The following is a 15,027-nucleotide window of genomic DNA, read 5'->3' as shown; positions in this document are numbered from 1 at the left end:
ACTCTCAACAAACAACAACAACAACCGAGGGTAAACGAAGGTGGCATCAGAATGAGGACGCAACCTTACCGTCCACCTCTGCCAAGCATCCTTCTTGCCAACGTCCAGTCCCTGGAGAACAAGATGGATGAACTTCGAGCGAGGATTAAATTCCAGACACGAGGAACTGTTGCGTCCTGACGGAAACATGGCCTGTAAACTGGTTCCCGTTTACAGGCCTGTGATTGCGCGTGAACTGGTGGTGACGAGGGAAGTGAAGCGGTGGACGGACCAATCGGAGGCTGCGCTTCAGGACGCTCTGACTGACGTAGACTGGGACATGTTCCAAACAAGTTCAAGTGACGTCAGCGAGTTAACGGAGGTTGTAGTAAGTTTTGTAACTACGCTAGCAGATAATATTCTTCCCACGGTGAAAGTTCGGATATTTCCAAACCAGAAACCATGGGTTGATAAATCCATCCGCTGCGCTCTGAATGCTCGCACGGCTGCTTACAACGACGGTCTTGTATCTGGAAATATGGACAATTACAAAGCGGCGTCGTACAATCTGCGGAGGGCGGTGAGGGACGCTAAACGGGCGTACAGAGAGACCGTGGAGCTACAGATGGAGCGGGGGGACACAAGACGCTTGTGGCAGGGGCTGCGGACTATTACGCACTACAACAGCAGCTCCTCCCCAGCCACGAGTGTAGACACCTCCTTAGCCAACGAACTGAACTCCTTTCATGCGCGGTTTGAGTCTGGCAACAGCACCGCTAGCTCACCGGCTAATTGGAGTTACACCGCTGGTGATGAGCGCGCACTCTCAGTGTCCGTGCACGAGGTCAGGAAGGCTCAGATGCGGGTGAACACCAGGAAAGCTGCGGGCCCAGATGGCATATCTGGGCGAGTACCGAAGACCTATGCTAACCAGCTAGCTCCGGTGTTCACTACAATATTCAACATCTCCCTGGCTGAATCAGTGGTCCCGCCCTGCTTCAAGAGGTCCACCGTCGTTCCTGTCCTGAAGATCGCCTCTCCTGCCTACCTGAATGACCACCGTCCGGTGGCCCTTACCTCGGTGGTCATGAAGTGTTTCAAGAGGCTGATTAAGGATTATATCTGCGCCTCCCTCCCCCGCACCTTGGACCCGTTGCAGTTCGCGTACCGCGGTCTCCCAGGTACTGCACACCAAGTTCACGCATCTGGATGGCCAGAAGGGGGCCTATGTGAGATTGCTGTTCATCGATTACAGTTCAGCTTTCAACACCATAGTCCCCACCAGACTGGCTATCAAGCTGAAGGGGCTAGGACTGAATGCTCAGCTGTGCGCCTGGATCCTGGACTTCCTCACAGCCCGCCCCCAGGTGGTCAGGGTGGAGAAGCACATGTCAAGCTCCCTCACCCTGAATACAGGATCCCCCCAGGGTTGTGTCCTCAGCCCCCTACTGTACTCCCTGTACACACATGACTGTGTGGCCAGGTCCAGCTCCAACACCATCATCAAGTTTGCTGACGACACCGTTGTCGTGGGCCTGATCACCGACTGCGACGAGAAGGCCTACCGCGAGGAGGTGGCTGACCTGTCACTCTGGTGCCAGGACAACAGCGTCCACCTGAAGGTCAGTAAAACTAAGGAGCTGATTGTGGACTTTAGGCGTCCATTCATAGGACACACGCGCCCTTGGTGATTAATGGGACTTCCGTCGACAGGGTGAGCAGCTTCAAGTACCTGGGAGTCCACATCACGGAGGATTTAACATGGACTTTACATACAGACACTTTGGTGAGAAAGGCGAGGCAGCGTCTTTACCACCTCAGGCAGCTGAGGAAATTCTGGGTCTCGGTGAGGATCCTCAAGTCCTTCTGACTCTGGAGCAGTGGAGAGCATCCTGACAGGCAACATCACTGCCTGGTTTTGGAGCTGTACTGCCCAGGACAGGCGGGCCCTGCAGAGGGTGGTGCGTTCAGCTGAAGTATCACTGGAACTACCCTCCCCCCCTTGCAGGAGTTAAACACCAGGAGGTGTAGTAGCAGAGCCCGTAGGATCATGAAGGATCCTCATCACCCCAACAACGGACTGTTCCAGCTGCTGCGGTCAGGCAAGCGCCTCCGCAGTCACACAGCTAGAACAGAGAGACTGAGACAGAGTTTTTTCCCGCAAGCCATAAGAACGGTCAATGCTGACCTCACCAGGGGTCCTCATTGAGCCACACACATAGGCTCCACTACCTACTGTACTATATGTAGCATACTGTACCGCATACTGTGTCACTGTTCAGGGTTGTTCGTGATGCCGTATTGCTGCGCCGTACTGTTGTATACTGTGCTGTATTATCCCAAGTACTACCTCACTTTAATCACATGCCACTTTAATGCACATATCTGGATATACATAATTGCCTATTCCATATACATAAGCATATTCCCTCTATCTATTCCATTTTATTTCATTGTTTTTTATTTTGTTCTATATATTTAAATTTTTATTCTATAAGTATTCGACTTACTGTATTACGTTTTAGGAGTCAGTTAGTGGTCTATTAGAATTTTTTTCCCTAGGACAAATTGTGTGTTATCACCGGGTGCGTTGCATTACATTTCACTGCATATATATATCAAAGTATGTATATGTATGTGGCGATGTGGGCAGAGCAGGCGAACTGGTTGTCCAGAATTACTACAAGGTTCTTGGCAGTCTGAGAGGGAAGTACCTCAGTGTTCTAGATGGTAATGCAGAGGTCTGCCTGAGGGCAATCTTTACCAAGGGGAAAGAGGAGCTCAGTGTGAATCAGACTGAATCAGAATGGGAATCAGAACGGGCATATTGAGTTTCAGGTAGTCAACCATCCAACACAGTCATCCATGTGTTAATGTCTTAGAGACATGCGCCTTTCAAAATGTTTCCGAGTGGGGAAAGGAGAGAGGGTTGAGTGTCACCTGCATAGCAGTGGTTGGAGAAGCCATGGGAGGAGATCACACCACCAAGGGATTTATTATACAGGGAGACCATCAGAGGCCTCAGGACACTCCAGTGTTTTGAGAAATCCAATGTGCGATGTCATAGATTCATTACAGATTTACAGATTTATAAAAAATATGTAAATAAACAAGATTTTAAAAATAAATTAATAAATAAGGGGAAGATTTGTAAAAATAAATAAATAAATAAATAAACAAACAAACAAAGGTCATGAGGACAATTTGTAGAAACTGCACTGACCTTGACGTCTACCCCCGGAATATAAAAAACAGTTGTCTCCAGGTCATTGGACTTGTTCTGCAGGGAGGAGGGACACCTCTTGCCAGTGAGGAGGTGGCTGGTGGAGCTGTATGCTGGCTGCAGCTTCTTCTTCTTGGGAGGAGACTCTTGGTCCAGACTTCGTAGGCTGCGCTCACAGCTCCTGTATGTACGTTATGTAACAGCATGTATGTTGTTAGTGTACGCAAGTAACAACAAGAAGCTGCACTTCTAACTGCTCAGCTGGTCACAATGTATGCCATTCACATGGACTAGAATACTTCCACTGTCCGCCCCTGAATATACATACATAAGACTAATTTGTATTATTTTAATCTGATGTCTTTACTGCTGCTGTAAATCAACATTTTGTCTAAGCTCCATATTAGTGTTACTCTAATAGACAACTATGGTCACATTTCCCAACTTAAAAAGTAAGTGAAGAGTATACATAGAAACTCAGAAGTTCATAGGAATTTAGAAGTTCTGGGTTTCTAGGTATATAAGGGCCAAAACATCACCTATGTTGTGAATGCAATTTATAACACTTGAGTGGTGGTGGGGGGGGGGGGGTGGTATGGTTTGAGCAGCCACACCTGTCTTGGGTCTAGGTAATTGGGCCCAGGATCAGGGTGGCTTTATACCTGTTGCCCGTTACAGTAATCAACGAGCAGTGCGGCTAAGCCCAAGAAGAAGGCTACAGGCAAGATAAGGCCTAAGACCAGGGCCCAGACAAGGGAAGAAAAAGAGAAAAAGACGAAAGCATCCGCTGGGACCAGTGGAGGAGAACGAGAGCTGCCACCACGAGTTGGCATGAGAACCGGACGCAGTGAGGGGAATCACACCAGGATGGATGGAAGTATTAGAGGACATTTCGCTGGCAGGATCTCCACTCCAAGTCAAGGAGGTGGCGGGGGAAGCATCGAAGGCCTCGCAGGCCTATGTGAAGAAGCACCGGAAGAGATGGCCAGGGTACTGGAATGGGAGCTACCGGATCAGCTGATAGACTTGCCCATACTTGGGGAGGTAGAAGTAGAGGATAAAGATGAGAATAAATTAAATGCATTCATAAAGAAAGATGTCTAGAAATAATAATGTAAAACAATAATGAAAATGATTTAAGCACATACAACGATGCCACAAATCATGTAACAAACTGTTTATGAATTACTCTATGATATTCTTTCATCTACAAATAATGATAGAATGATAATTACCGGACTGTGATGATTATACCCCCTCAGTTTCCCTACAAACTAAAGGATTTAACTCAAATGGCCACTCCAGTTTGAGTTAATTAGCTGATTAGGGTGTGACACCATGACTTTCCAATATCGTACTTTTTCACAATATTCAAATTTTCTGAGACACTGAATTTTGGGTTTTCATTATCTATATCCACAATCATCAAAATTTAAAGAAATAAAGGCTTGAAATATTTCACTCTACGTGTAATGAATCTATATAATCTATGGGTTTCACTTTCTGAAATGAGTGAAAATATTGAACTTTTTCATGATATTCTAATTTTATGAGATGTACCTGTACATCAAGGGGACCTGCTGGTAGGAGTTATATGGAGAAAAGGACTCCCTCGGTGAGAAAGGAATACATTCCGGCAGCGGAGTTCGCAAACTGACGTCAGAGCAGAAGACGGCCCTCTTCCAGTCTTGTAAGGAGACAGCGGAAGGGTCCAGGAAGTGATGGCCACCAAGCAGCAGCTGGCCCTGGAGAATGTCTAGTGGATGGGGGACGACATCAATACCAACATTTAAGATTTTCCCTACCGAGTAGACTCCGGGGGAGTCTCTGCCCTGAGATAAGTTAAAGACAGAAGGATATCTCACAGTGGAGCTGGCGGACGAGCAGAAGAGAAAGGTACCCTATGGCATCTGGAAGGCTACCATATGGCCCACAACCTGATTACGACAAAAGACTTGACAGACATACACCGGCCAAAGATGCACAGAGTTCCTGTAGCAGAGAAGTTGGAGACACTCCACGCAAGATTAGGACGGCTGGAGCCGGTACAGAAGAACTACTACAAGCCTGTGGACGTGCCGGAGCTCATGAAGGAGAAAGTGCGGGAGAGTGACCTCTCAAGTGTGGGAAAGGAAATATTGCAGGAGACACTGTCAAAGTCGCAGGTGCCGTGGTTTCAGAACGACTGTGGCAAGATGGATCAAAAATACACCCATATGATCGAAGGTGGGGTGCACCCTCCGTTGAGCAAATACCCCCGAACCTGGGAGCAGTGGAGGAGATGGAGTTAATAGTCAAGGAGCTGCTGGCCCTGGGGATTCTCAGGGAGGAGCTAAATCCAATCACTAACAGCCCAATTCAGGCCGTCAAAAAGCCTGAGGCGGCTAGAGAAGGCTGGAGACCAATAATCAACTTCAAGGCCCTGAATCGTCGGACCATAGCTAATAGAGCTAGCCTGATCAACCCACAAGGCACGATAAGGACACTACGGGTCAGGAAATACAAATCCTGTATTGATCTGGCCAATGGAAGTTTTAGCCGGCCAATGGATGTTTTAGCCTGCCGCTGTCTCGGACTTCGCAAGCCAAGATAGTGTTTACCCATAAAGGAAAATCGTACATGTGGGGAAGACTCCTGCAGGGCTACAAGAATTCACCCAATGTGTTCCAGTAGACAGTAATGGACATCTTGGAAGGACTGGAAGCCACGGTGTATATACTGTCATCGCGGATGACAGTGAGGAGGCCAACCTGGAAGGGCTGCAAAAGGTGATTGAGAGAATGACTGACGCAGGACTCAAGATGAACTTGAACAAGTGTCAGTTTTGACAGTTCCAGGTGAATAACCTGGCATTCCAAGTTTCAACTGGGTTTCCGGGGGGAACAAGGGAAAAGCTGTCTCGGATACAACCCCCAACCAACAAACGGGAGCTGCGAAGTATTTTAGGACTCTGTAACTATGTTCGAGACCATGTTGAGGGATACCAGGCATAAGTGAAGACCCTCTACGCAAAGCTGAAAGAAGATTAGACCATACAAGGACAGCTGAGGAATAATAACTGGACCTGGTTGGGAGCGGGTCACAAACATTTGGAAAATCTGCAAAGAACAATCCTGACTGCAGTTTAACTCGAGCAGAGAAGCCTGGAATGCTGGCTGGAGGCTGAGGTTAGCTGCGAATATGACAATGCAGAGGTGAAAGTCAAAAAGGAAGGAGGGGGATTAATCACACTATAGAGTTATAGTCTAACACTGGTGGAACATAAGTTCCAATCCGAAGAGAAAGAGCTGGCGGTACTAGCTAAGAACTGGAAGAATCTGAAGGAGCTGGCCCAAGGGCAGGATATTAAAGTCCTTACCCTCAGCCAAGTGCATCAGTTTCTAAGGAAAGATATGGCGGAAAGTACAAAAGCTACCAACACCTGGTAAGGGGAGATGGGAAGATATCCTACTGGACCCAGACCTGGAGATAAGGCCAGTGGCCACCACTAATCCGAAACCACCTAAACCAGACATGAATAAAAACAGAGATGTACAAGAAGGAGCTGCACACCGAAAGCTCAAAGAAAGGATGGGACGAGAAAGCTTACTGGGGCTTCATCCTCTGGGAAAAGGGGAAAGAGGTCCACCAACAGAAAGGGTACAGCGCAAACGGGAGCAGTCCTGGACGGACTGGAGTTGGAGAAAAGGAAGATCAAGAAGGCGAGGCTGATTACCGATAATTTTTTACTGTGCCAAGGCTCTGAAAGAGGATTTAGAGATCTGGCAGTAAAACCGGTTTGAGGGAGCAAAAGGAAAATAAATAGCTCACCAAGACCTATGGAAGAAGATCACAGAGCTGAGATTGAACTTAAAACCTGGTGGTGATACATGAAAGAGCACACACCACGGAAGGGGCACACTGGCAGGGCAACGCTGAGGTTGGTCGCTATGTGCATCTCCGCAGAGTCATTTTGGTCGGCAACTAGAGGTGGGAAAGATGCCTAAGGGACAGCCCGCCTCACTAGAAGACGAGGAGGCGGTGGTACAGGCCGTGCATGAAAATATGGGCCATGCGGGGGTGCTATCCACATGTAAAGAATTGGAGAAACTGCAACTTTGGATTCCCGTATGGTCAATACAATGTGTATGTGGTCAATACAATGCAGGGCGGCAAGGAGTGCGAGTGGATGGAAATACCTCTTGGTGCTTGTGGATTCTAGGTCTGGATACATGGTGGTGAAGCTAGTGCGCAGAGCAAACGGCACAAGTGTCGTAGGAATGCTGGATCAAACCTGTAGCATTCTGCGAGTGCCCAAGGACTGGAGAACAGATGAAGGGACCCACTTCTGGAACACTTAGATAATTGGTGCCAGCAGAACTCTGTGATCTCACTCAGGGTCTATTCCCCCCATACACACCACAAGTGAATGGAGTGGTGGAAAGGACAATAGGCCTGGTTAAGGGGTGAATAGCAAAGAATGCTAACTCAAACAACTGGAGCATGAAACTGCTAGAAGTGGGAGAAGCTCTCAGTGATCGTAATCAAGCTCACAGACCCTCCCCTGGTAAAGAACTGAATCAGCGCCCCTTCCGGTCAGAAGAGGCAGGCCAGGGACCAGCAGGGGATAAACCAGGACCAAATCTAAAAAGTGCCATTTGCAGTGAGACAGAAGGTTTTGGTGAGACCATGCCATCATCCTACAGACGTCGCTGTGAAACCGTAGTACGAGAAAGGAGGAAAGAATACTTGACAGCAACACAGTGTTGCTAAAAATATCTTAAGTCCAAGGAGTGGAGCAGTTGAAACCATTTTTTTAGCAAGGAGAAACCAAGATCCTGGAAATGGCAAATGCACGCCTACCACCCTGGGTTCACATAGCCACGGTTAAAGCGGTGGTTGTTACAAGAAGAGGAGTGAATGAGCTCTGGGCAGGCAGAGCTCTGGAGAAGTTGGAGTATGCGAAAAAGTGATTTCTCACCGACAAAATATAAACGCTGGAGTGGGGAAAGGTTATGGATGTATGTGTTTTTCAAACTCATCACCCTTCCCACGCTATGGGAAGGACAAACCCATGCGGGTCGATGGGGGATCTAAGTTGGATGAAATGCTGTAGAAACCGGTAAAAGTCGTGGATGCTTATATTTTACCTATATTTTTCCTTTTGACCTTGATAACCCGATTGGATATTTAAGAGAAGAAGCTGGAGCGGGGGCAGTGCTGGTGTCAATGGGATGGAAAAGAGCTGGAGACCTGTTACCACTGCCGGGACGGGAACGGGTAGGTGGGCAGAGGGATGGCCAGTGAGAAGGTTCGTTGACCCCCTTGCACAGAAGGGCCTAGTGAAGAAGCAGATCACTGGTAGGGGTCCTGTGGATAAGGGGAGAAGAATAGCCAGAGGCGACGGCAGAAGCAGGCCTGGGGGCCAGCGAGCAAGGATAGAGATAGGGTGTGAACAACAGTTGGCAATATCGTTCGCATCTAGAAGGACTGGCTTGGCCGACAGTGCTGGCCCATCAAGTAACTTCGGACTGTCTGATTCTAATAAGAAACGGGCTATCAAAGGAGGACGGGAGAACTCTAGGAACTGACCACGTGGGGGACACCGACCCCATAAAAAGAGAATATATAGAGATCAGCCTAAACGGAGTAATGATTTGGACTACTAGCCCGTTCATGTGCATGGAAAAGAACTGGGTTTCACTATGTCTGAGTCAATCTGGAAATTACTGAGTGAAATACCAATATCTGGTGACTGTTTATTCCAAGGCGCAGGCCATCCGCCCAGGACCGCTGTCCAGTTCTCTACCACAACTCTACGTAACACTGAGACCTTGGAAAATGGTCTGTGACCGGGAAAATAGAACTTGCACCAAAGAGTTGGCACGGGGGAATTGTGCCACAATGTACTGAACACTATGCCGGGAAATACGAGACCTTCAGACAAGGTGGACGGTGGAAAAGGAAGAATGGACGGGATGGGACAATGGGAGAGACCATTCCTACGATGGCCACCTCTTTTACACCGTGGCAGAAGGACAGATAGCAAGCAAGAACCTCAGACAGGGCAAGGAGATCAAAGCCTACGCTTGGCAGGGCCCCCAATTGGACCTAAATGGGACGTGTCACTCGCCGTCAAAACGAGTAAGCTGGGAGGAGATCACGAGTACACCTGGATTGAACTAATGGGATCGGCAGCTGGAGAGAACAGCGTGGAGATTCTACAAGTAGTTACCGAAGAGTTGGGCAGCGGCTTTGGAGCCGTTATCGGATGGCATGGGAAGACCTGTGCTCGACTTTGGTCGTGTCTACTACTGCGATAAGCCTGTTAATACTATATTAATACTGCACTGATTATTGCGAAGATAAAAGGCAGAGCTATGGCGGCGGGAATATCTAACGGGAAGGAAACCCACGCCAGCAAGAAGAAGTGCTCCTCCCAAGAGGAGGAGATTAAGCAGATATAAGTCGGCAGGGTAGAAGGGGCCTGCTCATTGTCGGTTCAGGGTTCCTGGGCTGCATTACAGAAGTAGATACTTCCGCTTAAACTTAGCAAAGCTTTAATCTTAAATTTGAATTTAGAAACATTTTGATAAGACTCACTGACAGTGATTGACTATCACACCAGGGTTCTCAGGAGCAATGATACACTCCCGATATTCAGGGTAAGTGCTGCTATAGAAATACTTTGTGGTAAAATTGATTTAGTTTATTTACTGCTGTGTGGGTACTTGGACAATAGCTCAGCCGTTGAGGATTGCCACTTTGCTAAAGGGGTTTGCTAAATAAATTATTGACATCATGGTATTAGACAAACCTGAGTACACATGGTCATGGTCACGTGCTCACATGGGGTTTCCTCCACCTCACGTCAGTAAGGACCCCTACTAAAAAACATGCACCCATCATCGTCTGACCAGCGATGGACATTTATCACCTGGTCCCTGGGCGCGTCCACGCATGCTGCCCACTGCTCCTGGCTGTGCCCCCGGAGGAAGGACAAGCCAGGATGGGTCAAATGCAGAGGATCCATTTCACCGGCCACCATCAAAAGCATGTGCGTGTGTGTGTGTGCGTGCAAGCATGTGTTGTAGTGTGGTGTGTTGCGTGACGAATAAAGACTGTTTCTTCTTCTTCTTCTTTCAGCGACTGACTCTTCTACGGAAAACAGCTGCTTAACATGGCTACATTATTACTGTCCGGTAATTATCTTTCTATCGTTACTTGTAGATTATAGAATATCATAAAGTAATCCATAAAGTTTGTTCCATCATTTATGGCATCATTGTAAGTGCTTAAATCATTTTCATTATTGTTAAATATTATTATTATTTAAAGATCTTTCTTTATTAATGCATTTCACTTATTCTCATCTTTATCCTCTTCTTCTACCTCCCCAAGTATGTGCAAGCCGATCAGCTGATCCGGATAGCTCCCATTCCAGAACCCTGGCCATCTCTTCCCACGGTTCTTCACATAGGCCTGCGAGGCCTTCGCTACTTCCCTCTGCCGCCACCTTTACTCGGAGTGGAGATTCTGCCTGGGAAATGTCCTCTAATCCTTCCACCCAACCTGGTGGGATTCCCTTTACTGCGTCCAGTTCTCCTTTCAAGTTGGTTGGTGGCAGCTCTCGTTCTCCTCTGCTAGTTCCAGTGGAAGCTTTTTTCTTTTTCTCCTTTTCTGCCTTTGTCTGGGCCCTGGTCTTAGACCTTATCTGGCATAAAGCCTTCTTCTTGTGATTAGCCACACTTGTGTGTTGGTTCTGGTGTACCGTCCTCCACAGGAACTATCTCCTTCTCCTTACTGCAGTCCTGTTTCGGGTCTCTCCAGAGATGACGCCTCCATCTTTTACTTTCCAGCCCCTTTGGTTGTACCATATCATCCTTCCTTACTTATCCCTCAGGATCTTGCCCACTATTTACAATAAAACTGGTGTGTTTTCAACACACTGTGTGTCTTTGCACGGAAAACACCACTTGTCAGATAAACATACACATAGACATACACTTCATAGCCAAAGGTATGTGGACACCCCTTCTAATTAATGGGTTTGGCTAACAGGTGTATACAATCACGCATACAGCCAAGGAATCTCCTTAAACAAACATTTAAAGCACAATGGGTCCTACTAAAGAGCTCAGTGATTTTAAACATGGTCATTGGATGCCAACTATCCAACAAATCAGTTTGTCAAATTTATACAATGCTAGACCTGCCCTGGTCAACCGTAAGTGCTGTTATTTTGAAGGGGAAACATCTAGGAACACAGACTCAACAGAAGCCTATAAAATGAAATGTTCAACAAGCACATACGGTTGTGGTATTTAGGTGTCCACATACTTTTGACCATGTAGCATATGTCTGGTTGTACATATGTGTGACTCCACCAGGGGGCAGTAGAGGACACCGCTGATCTGGTTAGTAGAATTACATCGACAATAGACAGACGACCACAGACATGTGAACTGTTGCGGAATTTGGCATCTTGTGCTTTTTGTAAGGGAAAGCGAATAATAAATAGACTGAATCGCTCTCGTGTGTGTAAACAATGTCCCGCAACTATCCAGAGACTCGTCAAATTGAACTGGCATGAGTGGAGAGTTTTCGTTAAATATGTGACCCACAGTAGACTTTAGGTACATTTGGTGGCTTTTGACTTTTTTCCGCATCATTTGAAAGTGAAGAATCAGAGCTTCAAAACAAGGTATCACTTGTGCAAATCAAGCAAATTTAATATAAAGCTAGCTTTGTTTCTGAGATAATCACCTTGAAAGTTTTCCCCCCACACTTGGCTTCATTAGGTAGCTCCCAGAATGCAAATGGTTTGGAGGACCAACAAAGACACATGGCTACTTGTCACATGGCCACTTGAAACCCTACTGAATGGGGACTTGACACTCTGCTGAATGGGGGCAATCTATGTTTGGTTGTTGTGTTTTGAGGGAATGTTGAACAGCGTCATCGTCACATAACATCTTTTCTGTTCTTACAAAGGCTTTTAACAGTAAAAATATACATGTTTTATAAAAGTGGAATTACTTAGGAGTTTAAAAGTGCGGACAACACAACAAAAAGTCTATCAATAATAGTCTCAAAATAGTCTCTGTATATTAGCCTTGATGTGTCATGTAATATATAAATGTGTGTATGCCAAATATCTTCAAAGTTCTTGGAGTTATTATGTGGGTAACCCTATCCCAGCTACACTCTGAGAGACTGTTTGGGGCTCTTTTCATTTTCTTTTCGCCCCTGGCTGCATTTGCAGGTAAACTTGAGAATCTTGTCCATTGCTATTTGTTCATAATCTACATCACCAACGTCAACGGACTTCTTCATGACACATCAACTTCTTCTGTTGTAACAACAACGGGCCTGTCATCGGTCTCCTCTGGTGGTTCTTGAAAATATTCTGTTTCATCGTCACATTCAGGTTGAAATCCACTGTTTGAAATGTTCTCAAAGTCCAGGATTATGCCAGTATCAGATTCAGCATTGCTGTCGGAGAACTGACTATCATCGCAGAAAATTAAGTCCAGTATGCGCTCTTTACACTGACTTGGATCTATCGCACTGGTCAGATTAAAGTCCGCAATATGATTTAGATCTTCCGCCACCCGCTCCTTGTAATTCATAACACAGACATGAAAGTTTTCACAGACAAGTGAAACCAAAGGATCCTCGTCTTGTTTACGGAAGCGACGTCAGCATTACTTCTTCGTTGGTATACGCCCCTACACAATAATGTCTCCGTGTGAGTGTGTAAAAGTATTACGAGTCAAGGTTGAACTCCATCAAAACGGTTGCACATTTTAACTTCACATCACATGAACGGTTTGCATTAAAGAAAATGATTGATAGGCGTTGTTCAGCGTCTCGGCAAGTGAAATGTTTTTCCCCATGTAATCTAACAGGAATATTAAACTCCGTGGTTTAACATTTTCTACTATTTATAGATGAAACTCAGTTTTAAAAATATGTTGCGATAAAAAATAAAAAACACAAAGGAACACAAATCTGGAAATATCAAATTTTCCTTATAGAAAGGTTTTTTCAACTTATTTGGCTGCTTCTGGTGATTTTAGAAATGCGTGAGATAGCGGGTTTTGCTGCGGGGGGTACATATAAGGGATGAAATAAATAAATAAGAAAATTGTATAAAATATATATAATATATAAAGGGAGTCCCTCTGACTTTCCTGCTTGCCTCGTGTTTCAGGTCACACATGTCAGAGGTGTGAAAGCAGTTTTGCATAGCTAAAAGCACCCAAATTCATTTACTTATGTTTCGGCCCTTAGCCTTCAGTTTCGCAACTGTTGCAGTGACACCACAAAACATCCAATGGTATTTATAACACCGTTGATGTTGTTGACAGGTTATGTTAGTCGTTACATTACATAACATAAGGAATTAAAACCACACTGCAAAAACACCACACATATGGTCTTCAATGGTGTTTTGTTGGAGCCAAATGGGCTATGTATTCAACCAATGCGAAGCTCCACAGGCCATGCAGCCTATGTTTCAATTTACACACACAGGCTAAGGTTGCAAACAATTTTTCTGTAAAAACGACCTCATCAGATGAGGTTGTCTGGAGTGTTGAACCAATACCTCCTGAAGGAGACATCTTCGTGCTCTGGCTGTTGAGTGGTGGGATGCAGCACGCACTTCCCACTGTCAATCTCCACGCGGACGTCCAGCTCAAAGTCGATGTTCCGCTCTGTCGGCGAACTCATGAAGCTCCGGTTGGATGGGGTGCTTGGCCAGCGTTCGCTGAAAAGCTGGCTGACCGCAGCGAAGCCTGAAGCCTTCCTTTGAGATGTTTGTCTGAAGGGGAGCGGAGAACAAGCTATCATTTCTAGTTTTTTAAAATAGGGAAAATAAAGTTGCAGCTGGTAACTGGTAATAATAACGAGAAAATTTTTTCGTTATCAACTTCTCACTATTAGCATATAGAAACAAGTGGCAAAAACATGGCAAAGGTGGTAACGCATCTGTAGGTGAGACTGTCACAAAAATGTTATGGCATGAATTGTATAACAAATTATTGCTGTGTGTGAAATCTTGTCTTGCCAAAGAAAAAAAAAACATTTTACATTTTCAATAAGTTTTGGAAATTCATTGGGTTGAAAAAATGTATAAATTAAAAAAACCCACACAGGTTGGTAGCTGGGAGGCCTCTCCCGTTCTATCTCGTCGTCTTTGTCTGAGTCCTCGGAGGAGGAGGACGAGAGGTCACCTCGCTGCGTGTCGCTGGGCTGGAAGGGAAGCGTGGGTGAAAAGACAGCGGGGGTCGCAGGCGCACTAAACACTGTGTAATGGCTCTCGCTAGCAGATGGGTGAGAGTGATGATGAAGGTGATGAGGATGGGGTTGCTCTTCAGAGCTTATGGACAGCAGGTCTGTCTCAGTCTCCTCTGGGAACTTCAGGAAAAACAAAAAAAACAAAGGGTCAATGTTAGGCTTACAAAAAACCATGACGGCCTTGAGAAAAAAGCCACGAGATTTCCATCAGGAAAGGCGCCATGAAGGCTGTCGGTCGACCCGCAGAGCTTGATGGATTTTATTCCGTTTATTTCCAAAGGAGGAAGACGACGGGTTTCCCCTGATCCTCAATCTGAGAATGCTCGTGCGCGTTGTTTGGTTACCATAATACTACACTTCCTGCAGTCCCTGCTGGAAGGTAAGAGGTCACCCTCCACCGTAAAGGTCTATGCAGCGGCAATCTTTTCATGGCGTGTTAAGGTGAACAACCAGTAGGGCCACATGGTTTGGTCACAAGGTTTCTAAAAGGAGCACGACACTTGCAGCCTACGAGAGTGATGAGGGTGCCCTAGAGGCCCTCT

At 46.2% G+C, this 15,027-nt stretch overlaps 1 protein-coding gene across 1 annotated transcript in view; it reads right to left on the bottom strand.

The window, feature by feature from the left end:
- Positions 1–15,027, bottom strand: part of kiaa1109 (KIAA1109) — a 193,542-nt gene that overhangs the window by 53,095 nt on the left and 125,420 nt on the right. Inside the window, 3 exon segments of the mRNA XM_080012365.1 lie at positions 3,203–3,383; positions 13,794–14,009; positions 14,340–14,605. Coding sequence (XP_079868491.1) covers positions 3,203–3,383; positions 13,794–14,009; positions 14,340–14,605 — 663 coding nt within the window.

The sequence above is a fragment of the Zeus faber genome (assembly GCF_960531495.2).
Source record: "Zeus faber genome assembly, chromosome: 13".
NCBI classification, from domain to species: domain Eukaryota; kingdom Metazoa; phylum Chordata; class Actinopteri; order Zeiformes; family Zeidae; genus Zeus; species Zeus faber.
This window is presented reverse-complemented; position numbering and strand designations above follow the sequence as displayed.